General features: G+C 41.5%; 1 protein-coding gene across 1 annotated transcript in view; it reads left to right on the top strand.

Annotated features, from left to right (window-relative positions):
* NSMAF (neutral sphingomyelinase activation associated factor) overlaps positions 1-23,506 on the top strand; it is a 258,392-nt gene that overhangs the window by 214,262 nt on the left and 20,624 nt on the right. Inside the window, exons 28-29 of the mRNA XM_053715888.1 lie at positions 3,727-3,829; positions 11,233-11,342. Of these exons, the coding sequence (XP_053571863.1) occupies positions 3,727-3,829; positions 11,233-11,342 (213 nt within the window). The remainder of the gene's footprint in view (positions 1-3,726; positions 3,830-11,232; positions 11,343-23,506) is intronic.

Below are 23,506 nucleotides of genomic sequence, written 5' to 3'. Positions count from 1 at the left end.
TTGTTCATTTGTTTTCAGATAGACAATGTCACAACTGTGGCATACATCAATCATCAAGGAGGGACTCACAGTCCTCTGGTTATGAAAGAAGTATCTCGAATTTTGGTTTGGGCTGAATCCAGCTCCTGTCTAATCTCTGCGGTTCATATCCCAGGTATGGACAATTGGAAAGCGGATTATCTCAGTCGCCAAACGTTGCACCTGGGCGAATGGTCTCTTCACCCAGAGGTATTTCCTCAGATTGTTCAAATGTGGGAACTCCCAGAAATAGATCTGATGGCTTCTCATCTAAACAAGAAACTTCCCAGGTATCTGTCCAGATCCCGGGATCCTCAGGCGGAGGCAGTGGATGCATTATCACTTCCTTGGAAGTATCATCCTGCCTATATCTTTCCGCCTCTAGTTCTTCTTCCAAGAGTAATCTCCAAGATTCTGAAGGAATGCTCGTTTGTTTTGCTGGTAGCTCCGGCATGGCCTCACAGGTTTTGGTATGCGGATCTTGTCCGGATGGCCTCTTGCCAACCGTGGACTCTTCCGTTAAGACCAGACCTTCTGTCGCAAGGTCCTTTTTTCCATCAGGATCTAAAATCCTTAAATTTAAAGGTATGGAGATTGAACGCTTGATTCTTGGTCAAAGAGGTTTCTCTGACTCTGTGATTAATACTATGTTACAGGCTCGTAAATCTGTATCTAGAGAGATATATTATAGAGTCTGGAAGACTTATATTTCTTGGTGTCTTTCTCATCTTTTTTCTTGGCATTCTTTTAGAATACCGAGAATTTTACAGTTTCTTCAGGATGGTTTAGATAAGGGTTTGTCCGCAAGTTTCTTGAAAGGACAAATCTCTGCTCTTTCTGTTCTTTTTCACAGAAAGATTGCTATTCTTCCTGATATTCATTGTTTTGTACAAGCTTTGGTTTGTATAAAACCTGTCATTAAGTCAATTTCTCCTCCTTGGAGTTTGAATTTGGTTCTGGGAGCTCTTCAAGCTCCTCCGTTTGAACCTATGCATTCATTGGACATTAAATTACTTTCTTGGAAAGTTTTGTTCCTTTTGGCAATCTCTTCTGCCAGAAGAGTTTCTGAATTATCTGCTCTTTCTTGTGAGTCTCCTTTTCTGATTTTTCATCAGGATAAGGCGGTGTTGCGAACTTCTTTTGAATTTTTACCTAAAGTTGTGAATTCCAACAACATTAGTAGAGAAATTGTGGTTCCTTCATTATGTCCTAATCCTAAGAATTCTAAGGAGAAATCATTGCATTCTTTGGATGTTGTTAGAGCTTTGAAATATTATGTTGAAGCTACTAAGTCTTTCCGAAAGACTTCTAGTCTATTTGTTATCTTTTCCGGTTCTGGAAAAGGCCAGAAAGCTTCTGCCATTTCTTTGGCATCTTGGTTGAAATCTTTAATTCATCTTGCCTATGTTGAGTCGGGTAAAACTCCGCCTCAGAGGATTACAGCTCATTCTACTAGGTCAGTTTCTACTTCCTGGGCGTTTAGGAATGAAGCTTCGGTTGATCAGATTTGCAAAGCAGCAACTTGGTCCTCTTTGCATACTTTTACTAAATTCTACCATTTTGATGTATTTTCTTCTTCTGAAGCAGTTTTTGGTAGAAAAGTACTTCAGGCAGCGGTTTCAGTTTGAATCTTCTGCTTATGTTTTTCATTAAACTTTATTTTGGGTGTGGATTATTTTCAGCAGGAATTGGCTGTCTTTATTTTATCCCTCCCTCTCTAGTGACTCTTGTGTGGAAAGATCCACATCTTGGGTAATCATTATCCCATACGTCACTAGCTCATGGACTCTTGCTAATTACATGAAAGAAAACATAATTTATGTAAGAACTTACCTGATAAATTCATTTCTTTCATATTAGCAAGAGTCCATGAGGCCCGCCCTTTTTTTGTGGTGGTTATGATTTTGTATAAAGCACAATTATTCCAATTCCTTATTTTTATATGCTTTCGCACTTTTTTATCACCCCACTTCTTGGCTATTCGTTAAACTGAATTGTGGGTGTGGTGAGGGGTGTATTTATAGGCATTTTAAGGTTTGGGAAACTTTGCCCCTCCTGGTAGGAATGTATATCCCATACGTCACTAGCTCATGGACTCTTGCTAATATGAAAGAAATGAATTTATCAGGTAAGTTCTTACATAAATTATGTTTTTTTGTAAACTTCAGTCACCTCTGCACCTTTTTAGCCTTTCCTTTTTCTCTTCCTATACCTTCGGCAGAATGACTGAGGGTGGAGGGGAAGGGGAGGGGCTATATATATACAGCTCTGCTTTGGTGCTCTTTGCCACTTCCTGTTAGCAGGAGGTTAATATCCCACAAGTAAGGATGAAATCCGTGGACTCGTCATATCGTAAAAGAAAGTAATTTATCAGGTAAGCATAAATTTAGTTTTTCCGTAGTGTAGCTGCCCCCCTCATTATCATATCCCCTCCCAGATCCCTTTCCATACAACGATTCCACATAGGATCAAACTCTCCTCCTTCCCCCTACTCCCTCCTTCCCATTCACTGCCATACTGTAGCGTGGCGTAGTGGTCCCACCCACTGCCGCCCACCCATCCACCTCCCTCCAAGCCCTCCCACGCCATCAACGATCTGCACCATTGCTGGCCTATGCAGAGAGGGCCACAGAGTAGCCATCTTTGCATTGGTTACTGCCTAATGGATATTGCACAATGCCTCAATATCGAGGCATGGCAGAAATACTCTGAGAGCATTTGGAAGAGATCACGATCGCTTCCAGAGCTCAGTTTAACTGAGGACGTGCTATGTATGTCCTTGGTCCTTAACTGTTGTTTTTTAGAAGAGGTACATAGCACGCCCTTGGTCGTTAAGGGGTTAAACTAAAGAGGGCAATAAAGTGACTGTGCGTGTACATGCATAGTCTAAGAACAAGCATTTGATTCTTGAAGTCCCTTTATAGTGGGCTATTGAGGACATTTTGAGGTAAAATATCTTCCTTTATGACATAGAGATACTTTCATGTAATGCTGCATCAATATCAGATGATTCGGCATTTGGCTATGTCCCTTTAAATGTGGGTTAGAAAACAAAGAAGAAGAAAAGTAGGAAACAAACATGAAACAAACCAGATTTAAAAACCCCTTTATGTCTAAATAAAGAGCAACAGATGAAACATAGTTATAACTATTATTTCTACTATATATTGTGTTTATCATGTATATCGTATAAAAAACATATGTATATTTATTAGAAAAGACAGTATTATATGAAAACATATTTAAGAGAGGATACAAGAATAAGTGTGTTTAATTTTCTTTGACGGAACAGCACTGGTTACATTTGCTATACTTTTTTCTCCTGCTTAGCCCTGTTGCAAGACTGCTGTTTAACCTGTTGAGTGCAGGAGGGACATTTAATACACACATTGTGCTTTATAAGAAAGAAATGAGTTTGCCCAGTTATGTGCTTATCATTTGTTGTCTAAATTCTGGGGTGTAAATGTTGAGATTTAAAAAGTGCAGCGAATGTGCTCTGCAATACATAGAACTCAATATTTTTAATGTTGACTTTATAATCTTGACATTCTAATGGCATGTGCACAAAAACCTCTTATTAGAAAAGCCCATTTTCAGTTTAATCAGGCTGGAAGATGTGTACAAGTGATGAGTGTGATAATATCACTTATTGCAAAGACAATGTAATGTAACATCAAAATCGCAATTTTTTTCTTTTTCAATTTCTAGATAGTAGACATGTTCTTTCTACGGGGAAAGATGGTTGCCTGAAAGTAATTGACGTTCAAACAGGAATGCTCATCTCCTCTCTACCATCAGGGGAAGAGCAAAGGTAAAATTCTAATTATACCTACAATTGCATAAAATATTCTAGTAGGCATATTAACCCTTTAAGGACACAGCTTTCAGTTTGCTCAATTGTTTTATGACGGAAAAATTCCGTCATATGTCCTTAAGAGGTTGAAGTACCGTTATTGTGTAAAAGCAAAATTTATGCTTACCTGATAAATTTATTTCCGGGCATGGAGAGTCCACAATTCATTTCAATTACTAGTGGGATATTCACTCCTGGCCAGCAGGAGGAGGCAAAGTGCACCCCAGTAGAGCTGTTAAGTGTCACTTCCCTTACACATAACCCCCAGTCATTCGGCCGAAGGGAAATGGAAAAAGAAGATAACACAAGGGTTTGGAGGTGCCTGAGGATTTTACAAAATACAGCGGGTTGTGGACTCTCCATGCCCAGAAATAAATAAATTTATCAGGTAAGCATAAATTTTGTTTTCTTTCCTATAGCATGGAGAGTCCACAATTAATTCCGATTACTAGTGGGAACCAATACCCAAGCTAGAGGACACAGAATGAAAGGGAGGGAGAACAAGACAGGCGGACCTAAACAGAAGGCACCACCGCTTGAAGAACTTTTCTCCCAAAGGAAGCCTCAGCTGGGGCAAAATAATTAAATTAGTAGAATTTAAAAAAATGAGGGAATGAGGGGCGTCTTACAGATTTGCTTCAGAGATTCTTTATATGTGAAAGCCCAGGAAGAAGAGAAGTGAAAAGAGCCGAAAATTCTCTCAGGAAGTCGATGTCCATTCATCTCATATGCTAATTGAAGAACACTTCTCAACTAGAGAGAAGAGATCTTATGACCTTTATGATCACTAGCGATAACAACGAACAGGGCAGAAGACCGTCGAAAATCTTTAGTTGCTTGTAGATCACGCACAACATCCAGGTTGAGAAAAATACCATTCTTTTGAGAAGAAGGATTCGGACAAAAAGAAGGAACAACAATTTCTTGATTGATGATGCAATCCAATATCACTTTGGGAAGAAAACACAATTTAGTACAAAGGACCGCCTTGTCCGTATACAAGATGAGGGAAGGAAAATCACACTGTAGATCGGAAACTCAGTGAGTAGACGAAAAGGCAAGTAGAATCAAAACTTTCCACGAAAACAACTGAATATTAATCGAATGCAAAGGCGCAAAAACTGAGCCTGCAAACTTTGAGAACAAGGGTAAGGCTCCAGTAAGGAGCAATAGGTTTAAACACAGGCCGGATTCTGACCAAGGCCTGAACAAAAGATAAAACATCTGGAAGATCTGGCAGACGCTAGAACAAAACAATAGGCAGTGCAGAATCTGACCCTTCAGCGTACTGACTGACAAACTTATCTTCAGGCCCTCCTGAAGAAAAGACAGACTCCAAGAGAAAACTTCCTAATCGCAAAAAATGCAGGTATTTACACCATACCTAATGGTAAATTTTACAAGAAAAAGACTGATGAGCCTAAAGCATAGAGTCATATTAAACACTTTCGAGTGCACATTCAAGAAGCAAGCAGCTGCAGTTGGATTCAAAACCCAAACCTTCTGCCTGCTTGCTTCTCTGAAAAACCACGTCTAGTCAAGACTAGGCGATAAATCTCCAAGCAGACAGCTTCAGAGAATCTACAATTGGAAGAAGGAAGAGACCCTGTAGTAGATCTATCCTCAGAGGCAACCTCCAAGGGGAAAGATATGATATCTTTACCCAAACGCAAACCAGATCCTGCAAAGTCAGGCAGGAACCATAGATCAGACTTCCTCTCCTTCTAAATATGAGCAATGACTTGAGGAAAGAAAGCAAATGGAAGGAACAGGTACGGCAGACTGAAGTTCTAAGGCACCGTCAGAGTGTCATAGCGGCCTGAAAAAAAACTCTAGACCTTGAACCATACTTGGGGAGCTTGACGTTGAGACGAGATATCTTCAGATCCCAACTCCGGAACCCCCCACCTGAGAGTTAGCATTGTGAAAACCTCAGGGTGGAGATCCCACTCCCCAGGAAGAAAAATCAGCCTACTCAGAAAAAATGCTTCCCAGATGTCCACCCCTGGGACGAGGAAGGCAGAGAGGAGGCAATAGTGAGACTGCCTATTGGAGAAGGCGAGTCACTTGCTACATTACTAAGGAACTCTGAGCTCTTCCCTGGACATAATGTATACCACTGAGGAGATATTGTCCAATTGAAATTTGACAAAGTGGACAAGGCTAGTTGAAGCCAGGCTAATAAAACATAGTAAAACACTCTCAACTCTAAGATGATTATGGGAAGAGAAAACTCCTCTTGAATCCAAAGACCTTGAGTCATTAAAGAATTCCAAACTGCTCCCCAGCCAGAAGGCTGGCGTCCATGGACACAATCACACAGGATTGTCTCAGGAAGCATGAACCCTTAGACGTTATGGTCCTGTGAAAACCAACAAGATAGAGTCTCTATTAGGGAATCCAGAGCTATCCTCTGTGATAGGTCAGAGAGGACTCTGTTCCATAGTCTGTGCCTGCAGAACTATAGGAGCCTTAGATGGAACCAAGCAAACGCAATGAAGTCCATGGAAGCAACCATCATACATTGAGTCACAGATGGACAGATAGAGGACTGAAGTGAAAAGGTAAGAAGCCACCAGATGGTTAGATTTTCTGATCTCTGTCAGAAAAATCTTCATAGACAAAGAATCTTATATAGTCTTTAAAAACGCACCTTGGTGTCTGGCACTAGGGAACATTTATTCCATATTCACTTTCCACCCCTGGAAACGAAGAATAGACAACAACATCTCAGTAAGAGATCTTGCAAACTGAAAAGATGGCGCCTGAAGCAAGATCGTCTGGGTATGGCGTCACTGCTATTCCCTGAGATCTTACCATAATTTAGTCCTAAGATCACTTATAAGATGGCACCATGTGAAAGATAATCTCCTCAACATAAGAAGAACAATAAAGTACCTTATATATATAAAAAATTATACCAAAGAATCCCCTAGTGTCCTGAAATCACTAGGAGAGATGATATAGTTATGACAATACCTGATGTCTCAAACACTATTAGAAATCCCTCCATAGGAGAAAATAGATGAGTCCAAGAACCTAATCATGGACATCAAAATAATCGTTAGTGTCCTAAAGGCACCAAAAGGTATGTATATGATACAATTGGCAAAACCTTCATAAAAAAAGGACATAAATCACCTCAATATGAGAGAGTATAATATTGAACCACAATGCCCAAACTAGGGACATGAAATAAAAGATAATAGTGAAGATAAAGCACTAAACATTATGAGTACTGTATAATCCTATGACCATAGGAGATGCCCCAGACATGAACAGAGCTGAAATCATGTCTCCAATTATATAAAAAATCAGTATAAGGGACAAACAATTTAGTAATCTGAAAGCACCGAGAACGGATAACAAAGTTGCCCTTTAACCCCTTAAGGACCAGCGACGTACCCTGTATGTTGCTGGCCTTTTTTTGGGACTTGATTGTTTTATAGCACGGTCTTGCCACCAGCGTTGAGACTGCTCTGTTCCACAAAGCCTGCTGGAGGGAGGGCATTAATAGCGTGTTCTTGCTAGACTTGTGCTATTATGTCCTGAAAAAACCCTTAACGACCAGTGACATACAGGGTACATTATGGTCATTAAGGGGTTAATGCTCCAGTCATGCTCCTGGAAAGAAACAATGGAATATAGAGCGGAAGTCATGTCACCATAAGGCCCTAAGCACTGGATCCCTAACACACATCTCATTGATCTGACACAGAGATCGATCCAGGGTCTTAAAAAAATTGCAGCAAAAAAACCCTGAGAGTAAAGAAACTCTACAAAAACACTTGAAAAGAGTAAACTAGAGCATGTGCCTAGTGTGAAACCTGAACTCACGAGTTTCAGGTTATGAGACTGATGTGCTACCAATTGCGTTAGCAAGGCTCAGACAGAAACGCACATTTTATAAGAAGATCAGAAAATCCGATATACAGAGATTGATAGTTCTACTCTGTGAAAAGCATTAATGGGCTAAAAAAAGTTGCACCCAGGTGGTAAATCGCCATAGAACAGACTAACAATGGTTTTGAGCTGGTTGTTCGTTCCTGTGAGTGCACTTCTCTCTCTGTGTATTTAGTCTCCCTATGGGAAAAAGGGGCAACCAGTCATGGACTCCTTGCTCAGTGTGCTTAGAGGAATACTGCTACACCTTACTGACGAGACCCAATGAAGGCTGAAACGATCGTCTGGGGTTGCTGTGTTCCTTGTTCAGAGAGGAATTGCCTGGTATTTCGGCCCTGAATTGACCGTAATAGGCGGGTTCAGACTGATATACTACAGGAAACTTCTACTCTGGGAAAAACATTACTGGGCTAAAAAGAAGTTGCACCCAGGTGGTAAATCATTATAGAACAGGCTAACAATGGTATTGAGCTGGTTGTTCGTTCCTGTGAGTGCACTTCTCTCTGTGTTTATTGAACCTGAGGTTAATAGACAGTTGTTCTAACCCCAAGGTTAACACAAAGCTTAGATATAGAAACCCCCCTTTAAGAAGTAATATTTCACCCCTCAGTTTGATAATGACATGTCTAATATAATTACTCTTAACACCACTAGGTGGCACCAAAGAACTGGAAATTCCTGAACATCAGGAAAAAAAATTACACATAATATATTCTAGCAAGTCCACTATAAGAATGGACAGAAAGATAGGTACAGTTAAGCAGACAAGCTACAGATTTCAGAGTACATTACACTTAAAAAGGACTGTGTTGCACCCTTATAGGAATTTTTCATGGAATTCTTTATTATAACAAGGAACTAATTAACCGCCATTGCACACACTTAAACGGCACAAGAAAAAGGGGTCCAATAGGGCAATATGTGCCAACTGAATACAGAGGGAAGGTGCTCAAGTGATGCCTCCGATAAGGAAGATGTTAACGAATCTGAAAGACCTTAAAAACTAATGACGACTAAAGCACTATACAAAAGTGTGTCACACTGCCGCCATACTAACATAACATCCCCATACAGTCTTAACATATCTATGCATAGATTTAAGAAGATATACTGGAGTGTCATACACCCCGAGTAATACCTACAGTAAAGGGACTGCTCCCATGAGAGAGCCTGGCTCGATCCTAAGAAAAACTGGTAGAGAGTACAACACAATCGTGCTTGATTCTATACAAAATAAACAACCCTGTACCGCTAACTGTAGATGACACTAACAAAAATGCAGGGGATAGAGAACAGCCTCTCATGAAGACGCTGCAGACACGGACCAGTACGAAATTCTCTAGCCGATGCCGGGTATTTTCAGTAAAAACCGTGCCCCTTTAAGAATTATCTTATTGTGACCGGCTAGGATACCACAATGTCAGCCAGGCAGCTAAATGATTTAGGCACTCCTAAGTTTGATTACTGCTCTTCACTAACGTAAAAAAGAAACCTCATGTCCTTACCTTACCCGGGCATAAACTGAGGAGAAGAGCGCCATTGTGTAAAAAACGCGAAAAAAGGTCGTAGATCATTGTTTCTGAGTTTTATCAATCCAACAATCCAGTTCAGAATACAATAATTATTGTGTGTAGACCATAGTTAAACCCATTTAATCTTAGATGGAAAAACTTACTAATTAACTCAGTCGTCAATAGGGAACCCCTGACTGTAAAGAGACTTTTGATTCCCTATATATCAGAGAATTAACTTCTGGTATGGAAAGGAGCATGAGGAATATCCCTAGTGTAAATATAAACACGGTCTCCATACATTATAAGCCTGGGTCTTTGTTCACTTGACCCTTCAAGAGGCTATAGAGGCGGCCTTATTTTTCTTTCACTGGATTAGTCCAGGGATCTGCTCTGCCGCAAAACCTCCCAAACTTTGAGGAGATAACTTCATTAGAATACAAATCCTTTCTGAGGAAACAGGTCCCTGACAGTCTGTCCTCTTCTTTTCACCCTTAGTGTGTAAAGAAATATATAATAAAGGACTTACCCTTCAGGGTCTTCTGCTGTGGAGCAGTTACAGCAGCTGCAGGTCTGTCAGCCTCATCCGGCCACTGACAGGGACCTGAAAGTAAAAGAAAAAACAGAGTAACCAACCCTGGTTTTCTATAAAGGGGTAGTATTGTTGTTAGAAGTTAAGCAAAGACCTCCTCCTCGCCGCCTTCTATTTGCTAAAAGCCACCATTACTTTGACTAAAGAGATTGACATGGACACAGCATAGCCCCAATCTTTGCTTGCATGGAAAATTACCCATTAAAAGTTAAAATCTTCAGACACCTTCGCCATCCTCCCATGATCAAGGCAAAGAGAATGACTGGGGGTTATGGGGTAAGGGAAGTGACACTTAACAGCTATGCTGGGGTGCTTTTTGCCTCCTTCTGCTGGCCAGGAGTGAATATCCCACTAGTAATTGTAATGAATCTTGGACTCTCCATGCCATAGGAAAGATGGCATGCTCTAATTCATTACAGCATGTACTTATAACACTGGCACCCTGTAATGCTTTGTGTACCAGTGGCTAATGCCAGCACTGATCTGCAGCTTCCAAGCGGTACTTTAACCTCTGAAAATAGTTTAAATAGATTAACACTGTAGAATTGCACGGTTGCTAGTGTTATGACATGCACTAACCAATCAGATAATTTTTCCAGTAGTAATTTGCTTTATTTAAAATGTGTTAATTACATTCATGGTTTTTATGCAGCTTACAAATTATGGAAAAAAATCAACTAACCAGATCTTTATGTGTGGAACATTTCTTCTCTTAAAAGGGGTAAAGATTAAAGGGCTATTTAACCCAAAAAGATACAAAAATATGTGTCCTACTCCCCTTTGGAAGACTAATTGGTTCTATTGTCTCTTGTTTATATAGCTTTTATACAGAACATATCTTTGTAAATGTATGTTCTGTGTAGGTGGCAGTTTCCACAGGCAAAACCAGCTATTCTCACCACCTGTATGAAAGAAAACATAATTTATGCTTACCTGATAAATTAATTTATTTTATGGTGGTGAGAGTCCATGAGATCCCACTGTATTTTTTCCCTGCTCCTATTTTATTTGCTCTTATTACATTTCCTTCCTCTTTGTGCTCGGCTATACATTAGACTGAGGTACCTGTGAGGTGGAAGGGGTTTTATAGAGTTCTTGGGGTTTGGGAATCTTTGCCTCATCCTAGTGGTAGGGGAGAGTAATTCCCAGGAGTAATGGATTGTGACTCTCACCACCATAAAAGAAATACATTTTTCAGATAAGCATAATTTATGGTTTTTGTACTTTCATTTATTGTTTCTGTGGACAATCATTTTATTAACCATGAAACCTCCTTGTTCACAGTGTAGTTATACCCTATAATCCAGAATCAATATAAAAATAAATAAAAGCCAGTTTCCTATTTGTTCATGCAGGTGTTTCTGCTGGAATGGTCATACTGTTTTGTCTGGAAATGAATCTGGTGAATTGCTTGTTTGGGACCTACTAGGAGGAAGAGTAATTGAAAAGATACCAGGACACACAGGTATGTTAATATACATTAGTGCCATATTCACAACTCTTTATAATACATATAAACTGTCTCTGACTCACTTATTGCACCTACAGTACAGATACATTTAATAGTAGTAAATAAATATCAGTCATGCTGTAGTAGTACACAATTCTATCTACAAGGAAATTACCTTTTAAAAACTTACTTAGAAGCTCCCAGTTTATCACGGTTGATAAGGTTAGTCTGGGACACCCAGTGAAAGGGGCTGGGGAGGCAGGAAGAGCAGACCCTCCCTGCTGCATATGAAAAGACAGATAACATTAACAGAAGCCTGCAGGAGTCATCTGACACTCGGGCTTGGTTAGGAGTCTGAAAATAAGCACAATGTTTTAAAAATAAATAAGCAAAATTATACATTAAAAAAAAAAAAAACACTCACAGATGGGTTATATAAATGTCATCTACAAACATTTATGCAAAGGAAAATCTAGTTGTGTTCAAATAATAAAAAAAAAATTATAATTATAAACAAACATCATAAACATCATAATCAGAAGTAGAACTTCAAGAGATGCAGTTGCACAAATAATTTTATGCCAGAGGTGGATGACTCAGGTTCATCATGAAACCCAGTTTTCTTTCATGATTTAGGGAGAGCCTACAAAAAAAATCCAATTTAGTTCTTAAATTTACTTTGTTCTCATAATATTATTTGTTGAAGAATATACCTAGGTAGATGGTGCACATGTGTGGATAGATACCAAAAGAAGTAAATTGGAAACCCTTTTTTGTCTGCACTACCTAAATCATTAAAAAAAAAAAAAAAGATTTGGGGTTTAGTCTTTAGCAAAAAGGGGGCTCCCTTTATAAGTACAGGAAGATATAGGGAAGGGCCTGATCAAAACTTCACTGGACTTTTTTCTTTCATGTTAATGGCAAGAGTCCATAAGCTAGTGACGTATGGGATATACATTCCTACCAGGAGGGGACAAAGTTTCCCAAACCTCAAAATGCCTATAAATACACCTCCCACCACACACATACTTCAGTTTTACAAACTTTGCCTCCTATGGAGGTGGTGAAGCAAGTTTGTGCTTGATTTTTATGATTTCTTCTATAAGCGCTTTTAAGCATTCTGAATCCCAATTCCTCTCAGAGTAGTGTTTGTCAGTATTTGTCAGAGGGACATGAAGAGAGTATTGCCTGTTGATTTTTATGATTTCACTCATGGGAAATCTTTTCAAGGGTTCTCTGTTATCGGTCGTAGGGATACATCTCCTACCTCCCTTTTCAGATTGATGATATACTCTTATACCATTACCTCTGCTGATAGTTTTCAGTACTGGTTTGGCTGTCTGCTATATGTGGATGGGTGTCTTCGGTATGTATCATTATTTAAGACACTCAGCTATGTTTGGCGCTTTATGTATTAATATAAAGTTTTAAATATATGTATTTACTTATCATTTCCATGAGTCAGGTCTATGTGTATTTCCCTTTGCAGTCTAACAGTTTCAGTATGAGAATCATGTTTTAGTTTTTGACGTAAAAAAATTTTGGCGCAAATTTGCGTCTACAGTGTCGCAAGTTTTGTCATTTCCCGTGTCTTTATTGAGGTTAGGTTGTTTGGCGTGAAGTCGCGCTTGTTATGACGCGAGTTGTCATTTCCGGATGTTGTTTGGCGCCAAAAAAATTTCACTTTGCGGTGTGCGTCATACTTGGCGCCAAATATTTTTTTGGTTATATTACCCCACTGCCTTTATGCTCCCTGCTCTCTTTATATTCTAGAGGGCTATACTGTTTGTTTTTCTGCTTATTTAGCATATGCATTTTTCCCATTCCTGAAACTGCTATATGAGGAAATTCGATATTTCTTTTTAATGACACAATGAATTCACAGATCATCTTAATTACTATTGGGAATATCACTCCTGCCCAGCAGGAGGCGGCAAAGAGCACCATAGCAAAGCTGTTGAATATCACTTCCCTTCCCTCCCAACCCAGTCATTCTCTTTGCCTACGTTAAGAGCAAGGAGGTGGTAAATTAGGTGTTAGAAAATATTCTTCAATCAAGAGTTTATTATTTTTAAAGTAGTACAAGATTGTGCTGCTTTGTCCTAGGGTGTAGCCGTAGTCCATATCAGTCTCTTCTGTAGAGCAGTGGTGGCTTTAGAGCAATGGGAACTGGTGGGACATAAAGCTCTCTGCGCCTCCCATGTATTTTATGCTGCCCTAACTCATAAAGCCTGAGTGAAATTACTCAGTCTTTCATTTCTCCACAGGTCGATGTGAGGGAGAGGACCTCTCAAACCTGGTGAGCTGCCTTGCTGTCAGGCAGATGTACGAGGTAAGTGTTAACTTTATTATTTCTGGGGCAACAGGAAATACACTCAGAAAGAAGCGAGCACTCTATTTCAAACCAATAATAGACAAAATAAAGGGCTCAGAGTAAAAAAGGGGCACTTTATTGTTTGTAGGACATGTAAACGCACTGGGGCTGGGAGAGAAGTTTTTGCAAAATGGCTCTTCATGGTCTGCCTAGAAACGCATGATTCTCTGTCAAGCATGCGTTTCTAGGACCGGAGAACGGCTACATTCCTCTCCTGCTGAGTTCCGGATTGTCTTCTGAAATAAGAGGGAAGGCTCTGGTATAGCTAGTCAGGTAGGCACCTCAGCAAAGCTGCTGAGGTGTAAAGGTACTATATTGCTATTAATTGGTTGATTTAGTATTTCTGCAAGCTCCGGTAAAAAAGTTACACTTTTAAATTTAAAGAGACAGTAATGTTTTTTCACTTAAAAATTTTTATTATAATTTTATGGTTTTTATTTGATAATTTAACCATTGTGAACCAGAATGGACCCAGGGGCCTTACAAAATGTCACTTTGAGAAGACTTTAAATTATAGGGATAAACTTTTTTCTGAGCCAACATTTTCTAAAGCGGATGTTGTCCAGGAGTCTAATGACGAGGTTCAATATATGCCGCAGCTTTCTCCTCAAGCGTCCCAAATTTTACCGCCCTCACATGCAGTGCCCTGCACTTCCTCTCAAGCTCCCGCTGGAGTTACTTTAAGGGACATCACTTCACTCATGTCTTCTGCCGTTTCAGATGCATTGTCTGCTTTTCCAATGTTGCAGGGAAAGCGTAAGAGGAAAATCAGACATTCAGTAAGCGAGGTTTCTGACGCAGTTGTTGCTATTTCAGATGCCCCCTCCCAGAAGCCTGAGTAAGAGGATACCGTAGTAGCATCTGAAGGTGAATTTTCAGATTCTGACAGTGTAATTCCTCTTGCTGATACTGAAGTTGTATCCTTCAGGTTTAAGCTAGAACACCTCCGTCTCTTACTTAAGGAGGTTTTAGCTACATTGAACGACAGCGACTCTACGGTCGTTGTTAATCCTAAGAAATCCAGTAAGCTAAACAAATATTTTGAGGTACCTTCTCGATAGAGGTTTTTCCAGTACCAGACCGAGCTTCTGAGATCATTGCTAAGGAGTGGGAGAGACCGGGTATCCCCTTTCTCTCCATCTCCTATATTTAAAAATATGTTTCCCATAGCCGACTTGGTTAAGGAGGCTTGGCAAACAGTCCCCAAGGTGGAAGGAGCTGTTTCCACCCTAGCTAAGAGAACTACTATTCCCATAGAGGATAGTTGTGCTTTCAAAGATCCTATGGACAAAAAATTTGACGGGTTACTCAAAAAAAATGTATGTACACCAGGGCTTACAATGGCAGCCAGCTGTGTGCATTGCTACCGTCACTAGTGCAGCGGCATATTGGTTTGATGCGTTGTCTGATGCTATTAGGACAGACACTCCCCTGGATGAGATCCAGGATAGGATAAAAGCTCTTAAATTGGCTAATTCCTTCATTACGGATGCCTCCCTTCAAGTTTTCAAACTGGGAGCAAAGATTTCAGGTTTCTCTGTTCTAGCTCGCAGAGCCTTATGGTTAAAAACCTTGGTCTGCGGATGTATCCTCTAAGTCCAATCGTTTAGCGATTCCTTACAAGGGGAAGAACTTGTTTGGACCAAGCTTGACGGAGATAATCTCTGATAAAGGTCATCTTCTCCCTCAGGATAAGAGAAACAAACAGAAGGGACGACAGAGTAATTTTCGTTCCTTTCGAAATTTCAAAGGAAATTCTTCCTCTTCCGCCTCCAAGCAGGAACAGGCTAAACCTTCATGGAGACCCAATCAGTCTTGGAATAAGGGAAAACAATCCAATAAGCCTGCTATTGAGTCGAAGACTGCATGAAGGGCCTGCCCCCGATCCGGGACCGGATCTTGTAGGGGGCAGACTTTCCTTTTTCAATTACGCTTGGGTTCGAGATGTTCAGGATCCCTGGGCAGTAGACATAGTGTCCCAGGGATACAAACTAGAGTTCAAAAGTTTTCCTCCCAGAGGCAGGTTTCTGCTTTCAAGATTATCTGTAGACCAGACGAAAAGAGAGGCGTTCTTACGCTGTGTAAGAGACCTCTCCAACCTGGTAGTGATAGTTCCTGTTCTGATACAGGAACAGAGTCTGGGTTTTTATTCCAATCTGTTTGTGGTTCCCAAAAAAGAGGGAACCTTCAGGCCAATTTTAGATCTCAAGAGTCTAAACAAATTCCTCAGAGTACCGTCCTTCAAGATGGAAACTATTTGTTCCATTCTCCCTTTGATCCAAGAGGGTCAATTTATGACAACAGTGGATTTAAAGAATGCGTACCTGCATGTTCCAATTCACAGGGATCATCACAAGTTTCTAAGGTTTGCCTTTCTAGACAAACACTTCAAATTCGTGGCTCTTCCCTTCGGTCTTGCCACAGCTCCCAGAATTTTCTAAAAAGTTCTGGGATCGCTGTTGGCGGTGCTTCGGTTACGGGGCATTGCAGTGGCGCCCTATCTGGATGACATCCTGGTCCAGGCGCCATCCTTTCAACAAACAAGTTCCCACACGGAAATGTTGTTATCCTTCCTGCGATCTCACTGTTGGAAGGTAAATTTGGAAAAGAGCTCCTTAGTTCCAAATACAAGGGTAATCTTCTTGGGAACCATAATAGATTCCCTATCACTGAAGATTTTTCTGACAGAAGTCAGGAAATCAAAGATTTTCAATACTTGTCTAGCTCTTCAGTGCACTCCTCGGCTATCAGTGGCTCAGTGCATGGAGGTAATCGGGCTGATGGTGGCGTTTGCTCGGTTCCACCTCAGACCTCTGCAGTGAAACATGCTCAGCAATGGAACGGAGATTATGCGTACTTGTCTCCTCAAATTCTACTGGAGCAGGAGACAAGGGATTCTCTTCAATGTTGGTTGTCTCTGGATCATCTCTCCCAGGGAACCTGCTTTTGCAGACCATCCTGGGTGATTGTGACAACAGATGCCAGCCTTCTAGGATGGGGAGCAGTCTGGGGCTCCCTAAAGGCTCAGGGAGTCTGTTCTACCTATAAACATTCTAGAACTCAGAGCGATCTTCAATGCTCTTCTGGCCTGGCCCCAGTTAGTCTTGGTCAGGTTTATCAGGTTCCAGTCGGACAACATAACTTCAGTGGCTTACATCAATCATCAGGGAGGAACGAGTAGTTCCTTAGTGATGACAGAGGTAATCAAAATAATTTAGTGGGTGGAAACCCACTCTTGCTGTCTGTCGGCGATCCACATCCCAGGAGTGGACAACTGGACTGGGAGGCGGACTTCCTGAGCAGGCAGACCTTTTATCCGGGGGAGTGGGTACTCCATCCGGAATTGTTTTCCAGCCTGATTCTCAGATGGGGTCAGCTGGAATTGGATCTCATGGCATCTCTGCAAAATGCCAAGCTTCCGAGGTATGGGTCGAGGTCCAGGGACCCTCAGGCGGTACTGATAGACGCCCTGGCGGTACCTTGGACCTTCAGTCTAGCATACCTATTTCCTCCGTTTGCTCTTCTTCCTCGGGTTATTGCTCGAATCAAGCAGGAGAGGGCCTCAGTGATCCTTATTGCACCAGCTTGGCCTCGCAGTATTTGGTATGCAGATCTGGTGGACATGTCATCTCTGCCACCTTGGAGATTTCTGTTGAGGAAGGACCTTCTAATTCAAGGGCCCTTCCTTCACCCAAATCTAGTTTCCCTGAAGCTGACTGCTCGGAGAACGAATGCTTAATTTTATCCAAGCGGGGCTTTTCAGAATCGGTCATAGAGACCATGATTCAGGCTCGTAAACCTGTAACTAGAAAGATTTAATATAAGATATGACGTAAATATCTCTATTGACGTGAGTCCAAGGGCTACTCCTGGAGTAGAGTTAGGATTCCTAGAATTTTGTCCTTTCTCCAAGAGGGTTTGGAGAAAGGATTATCGACAAGTTCCCTAAAGGGTCAGATTTCTGCCTTATCTATTTTGTTACACAAACGTCTGGCAGATGTTCCAGATGTACAATCTTTTTGTCAGGCCTTGGTCAGGATCAGGCCTTTGTTCAAACCAGTTACTCCTCCATGGAGTCTTAATTTGGTTCTTAAAGTTCTTCAAGGGGCTCCGTTTGAGCCTATACATTACTTAGATATTAAGTTATCTTGGAAAGTTTTATTTCTTGGTGCCATTTCTTCTGCTCGTAGAGTGTCAGAGCTCTCGGCATTGCAGTATGAGTCCCCTTACCTTATTTCTTCTGTTAAGTGTGATCAGTCCACGGGTCATCATTACTTCTGGGATATTACTCCTCCCCAACAGGAAGTGCAAGAGGATTCACCCAGCAGAGCTGCATATAGCTCCTCCCCTCTACGTCACTCCCAGTCATTCTCTTGCACCCAACGACTAGATAGGATGTGTGAGAGGACTATGGTGATTATACTTAGTTTTATATCTTCAATCAAAAGTTTGTTATTTTAAAATAGCACCGGAGTGTGTTATTACCTCTCTGGCAGAGTTTGAAGAAGAATCTACCAGAGTTTTGCTATGATTTTAGCCGGAGTAGTTAAGATCATATTGCTGTTCTCGGCCATCTGAGGAGTGAGGTAAACTTCAGATCAGGGGACAGCGGGCAGATGAATCTGCATAGAGGTATGTAGCAGTTTTTATTTTCTGACAATGGAATTGATGAGAAAATCCTGCCATACCGATATAATGTCATGTATGTATACTTTACACTTCAGTATTCTGGGGAATGGTACTTCACTAGAATTACACTGTAAGAAATACATAAAGCTGTTTAATAACTAGAGATTATGTTTAACGTTTTTGCTGGAATGTAAAATCGTTTTCATTTGCTGAGGTACTGTGTGAATAAATGTTTGGGCACTATTTTTCCACTTGGCAGTTGCTTAATCTGTTTTTCTGACAGTTTCTGTTCTCCCTCACTGCTGTGTGTGAGGGGGAGGGGCCGTTTTTTGGCGCTTTTACTAAGCATCAAATATTTCAGTCAGCAACTCATTGTATTCCCTGCATGATCCGGTTCATCTCTACAGAGCTCAGGGGTCTTCAAAACTTATTTTGAGGGAGGTAATTTCTCTCAGCAGAGCTGTGAGAATTATAGTTTGACTGAGATAAAAAACGTTTATTCTGTAATTTGTTTCCTGCTTTCAGAATTTGTTATCTTTGCTAATGGGATTAAACCTTTGCTAAAGTTGTGTTGTTTACAAGGATTGAGGCTATAACTGTTTCAATTTATTAATTTTCAACTGTCATAGATCTTCTGTGCTTCTTAAAGGCACAGTACGTTTTAATATTATTCTAATTGAATTGTATTTCCAAGTTGCAAGTTTATTTGCTAGTGTGTTAAACATGTCTGATTCAGAGGATGATACCTGTGTCATTTGTTGCAATGCCAAAGTGGAGCCCAATAGAAATTTATGTACTAACTGTATTGATGCTACTTTAAATAAAAGTCAATCTGTAAAAATTGAACAAATTTCACCAAACAACGAGGGGAGAGTTATGCCGACTAACTCGCCTCACGTGTCAGTACCTACATCTCCCGCTCAGAGGGAGGTGCGTGATATTGTAGCGCCGAGTACATCTGGGCGGCCATTACAAATCACATTACAGGATATGGCTACTGTTATGACTGAGGTTTTGGCTAAATTACCAGAACTAAGAGGTAAGCGTGATCACTCTGGGGTGAGAACAGAGTGCGCTGATAATATTAGGGCCATGTCAGACACTGTGTCACAGGTGGCAGAACATGAGGACGGAGAACTTCATTCTGTGGGTGACGGTTCTGATCCAAACAGACTGGATTCAGATATTTCAAATTTTAAATTTAAACTGGAAAACCTCCGTGTATTACTAGGGGAGGTGTTAGCGGCTCTGAATGATTGTAACACAGTTGCAATACCAGAGAAAATGTGTAGGTTGGATAAATATTTTGCGGTACCGACGAGTACTGAGGTTTTTCCTATACCTAAGAGACTTACTGAAATTGTTACTAAGGAGTGGGATAGACCCGGTGTGCCGTTCTCACCCCCTCCGATATTTAGAAAAATGTTTCCAATAGACGCCACCACAAGGGACTTATGGCAAACGGTCCCTAAGGTGGAGGGAGCAGTTTCTACCTTAGCTAAGCGTACCACTATCCCGGTGGAGGATAGCTGTGCTTTTTCAGATCCAATGGATAAAAAGTTAGAGGGTTACCTTAAGAAAATGTTTGTTCAACAAGGTTTTATATTGCAACCCCTTGCATGCATTGCGCCGATCACGGCTGCAGCGGCATTCTGGATTGAGTCTCTGGAAGAGAACATTGGTTCAGCTACTCTGGACGACATTACGGACAGGCTTAGAGTCCTTAAACTAGCTAATTCATTCATTTCGGAGGCCGTAGTACATCTTACTAAACTTACGGCGAAGAATTCAGGATTCGCCATTCAGGCACGCAGGGCGCTGTGGCTAAAATCCTGGTCAGCTGATGTTACTTCTAAGTCTAAATTGCTTAATATACCTTTCAAAGGGCAGACCTTATTCGGGCCCGGGTTGAAAGAGATTATCGCTGACATTACAGGAGGTAAAGGCCATGCCCTGCCTCAGGACAAAGCCAAAGCCAAGACTAGACAGTCTAATTTTCGTTCCTTTCGTAATTTCAAAGCAGGAGCAGCATCAACTTCCTCTGCACCAAAACAGGAAGGAGCTGTTGCTCGCTACAGACAAGGCTGGAAACCTAACCAGTCCTGGAACAAGGGCAAGCAGACTAGGAAACCTGCTGCTGCCCCTAAAACAGCATGAATTGAGGGCCCCCGATCCGGGATCGGATCTAGTGGGGGGCAGACTTTCTCTCTTCGCCCAGGCTTGGGCAAGAGATGTTCAGGATCCCTGGGCGCTAGAGATAATATCTCAGGGATACCTTCTGGACTTCAAATACTCTCCTCCAAGAGAGAGATTTCATCTGTCAAGATTGTCAACAATCCAGACAAAGAAAGAGGCGTTTCTACGCTGCGTACAAGAGCTCTTGTTAATGGGAGTAATCCATCCAGTTCCACGATCGGAACAGGGACAGGGGTTTTACTCAAATCTGTTTGTGGTTCCCAAAAAAGAGGGAACTTGCAGACCAATCCTGGACTTAAAGATCCTAAACAAATTCCTAAGAGTTCCATCGTTCAAGATGGAGACTATTCGGACAATTTTACCTATGATCCAAGACGGTCAATACATGACCACTGTAGATTTAAAAGATGCTTACCTTCACATACCGATTCACAAAGATCATTATCGGTACCTAAGGTTTGCCTGCCTAGACAGGCATTACCAGTTTGTGGCTCTTCCATTCGGATTGGCTACAGCTCCAAGAATCTTCACAAAGGTTCTGGGTGCTCTTCTGGCGGTACTAAGACCGCGGGGAATCTCGGTAGCTCCATACCTAGACGACATTCTGATACAAGCTTCAAGCTTTCAAACTGCCAAGTCTCATACAGAGTTAGTGCTGGCATTTCTAAGGTCACATGGATGGAAGGTGAACGAAAAGAAAAGTTCACTCGTTCCACTCACAAGAGTTCCCTTCCTGGGGACTCTTATAGATTCTGTAGAAATGAAGATTTACCTGACAGAGGACAGGCTAACAAGACTTCAAAGTGCTTGCCGCACCCTTCATTCCATTCAACACCCGTCAGTGGCTCAATGCATGGAGGTAATCGGCTTAATGGTAGCGGCAATGGACATAGTACCCTTTGCACGCTTACACCTCAGACCACTGCAACTGTGCATGCTAAGTCAGTGGAATGGGGATTACTCAGACTTATCCCCTTCTCTGAATCTGGATCAAGAGACCAGAAATTCTCTTCTATGGTGGCTTTCTCGGCCACATCTGTCCAGGGGGATGCCATTCAGCAGACCAGACTGGACAATTGTAACAACAGACGCCAGCCTTCTAGGTTGGGGTGCCGTCTGGAATTCTCTGAAGGCTCAGGGACAATGGAGTCAGGAGGAGAGTCTCCTGCCAATAAACATTCTGGAATTGAGAGCAGTTCTCAATGCCCTCCTGGCTTGGCCCCAATTGACAACTCGGGGGTTCATCAGGTTTCAGTCGGACAACATCACGACTGTAGCTTACATCAACCATCAGGGAGGGACAAGAAGCTCCCTAGCTATGATGGAAGTATCAAAGATAATTTGCTGGGCAGAGTCTCACTCTTGCCACCTGTCATCAATCCACATCCCGGGAGTGGAGAACTGGGAGGCGGATTTCTTAAGTCGTCAGACTTTTCATCCGGGGGAGTGGGAACTTCATCCGGAGGTCTTTGCCCAAATACTTCGACGTTGGGGCATCCCAGAGATAGATCTCATGGCGTCTCGACAGAACGCCAAGCTTCCTCGTTACGGGTCCAGATCCAGGGATCCAGGAGCAGTCCTGATAGATGCTCTGACAGCACCTTGGGACTTCAGGATGGCTTACGTGTTTCCACCCTTCCCGTTGCTTCCTCGATTGATTGCCAGAATCAAACAAGAGAGAGCATCAGTGATTCTAATAGCACCTGCGTGGCCACGCAGGACTTGGTATGCAGACCTGGTGGACATGTCATCCTGTCCACCTTGGTCTCTACCTCTGAAACAGGACCTTCTGATACAGGGTCCCTTCAAACATCAAAATCTAACTTCTCTGAAGCTGACTGCTTGGAAATTGAACGCTTGATTTTATCAAGACGTGGATTTTCTGAGTCAGTTATTGATACCTTAATACAGGCTAGGAAACCTGTTACCAGAAAGATTTACCATAAGATATGGCGTAAATACCTATATTGGTGTGAATCCAAAGGTTACTCTTGGAGTAAGGTTAGGATTCCTAGGATATTGTCTTTTCTACAAGAAGGTTTAGAAAAGGGTTTATCTGCTAGTTCATTAAAGGGACAGATCTCAGCTCTGTCCATTCTGTTACACAAACGTCTGTCAGAAGTTCCTGACGTCCAGGCTTTTTGTCAGGCTTTGGCCAGAATTAAGCCTGTGTTTAAAACTGTTGCTCCACCATGGAGTTTAAACCTTGTTCTTAATGTTTTACAGGGCGTTCCGTTTGAACCCCTTCATTCCATTGATATAAAGTTGTTATCTTGGAAAGTTCTATTTTTAATGGCTATTTCCTCGGCTCGAAGAGTCTCTGAATTATCAGCCTTACATTGTGATTCTCCTTATTTGATTTTTCATGCGGATAAGGTAGTCCTGCGTACTAAACCTGGGTTCTTACCTAAGGTAGTTACTAACAGGAATATCAATCAAGAGATTGTTGTTCCTTCTTTATGCCCAAATCCTTCTTCAAAGAAGGAACGTCTACTGCACAACCTGGATGTAGTCCGTGCTCTAAAATTTTACTTACAGGCAACTAAGGAATTTCGACAAACGTCTTCTCTGTTTGTCATTTACTCTGGGCAGAGGAGAGGTCAAAAAGCTTCCGCTACCTCTCTTTCTTTTTGGCTTCGTAGCATAATTCGTTTAGCTTATGAGACTGCTGGACAGCAGCCTCCTGAAAGAATTACAGCTCATTCTACTAGAGCTGTGGCTTCCACTTGGGCCTTCAAGAATGAGGCCTCTGTTGAACAGATTTGCAAGGCTGCAACTTGGTCTTCGCTTCATACTTTTTCCAAATTTTACAAATTTGACACTTTTGCTTCATCGGAGGCTATTTTTGGGAGAAAGGTTCTTCAGGCAGTGGTTCCTTCTGTATAAAGAGCCTGCCTATCCCTCCCGTCATCCGTGTACTTTTGCTTTGGTATTGGTATCCCAGAAGTAATGATGATCCGTGGACTGATCACACTTAACA

Source organism: Bombina bombina, chromosome 5 (genome assembly GCF_027579735.1).
Source record: "Bombina bombina isolate aBomBom1 chromosome 5, aBomBom1.pri, whole genome shotgun sequence".
NCBI lineage: Eukaryota > Metazoa > Chordata > Amphibia > Anura > Bombinatoridae > Bombina > Bombina bombina.
This window is presented reverse-complemented; position numbering and strand designations above follow the sequence as displayed.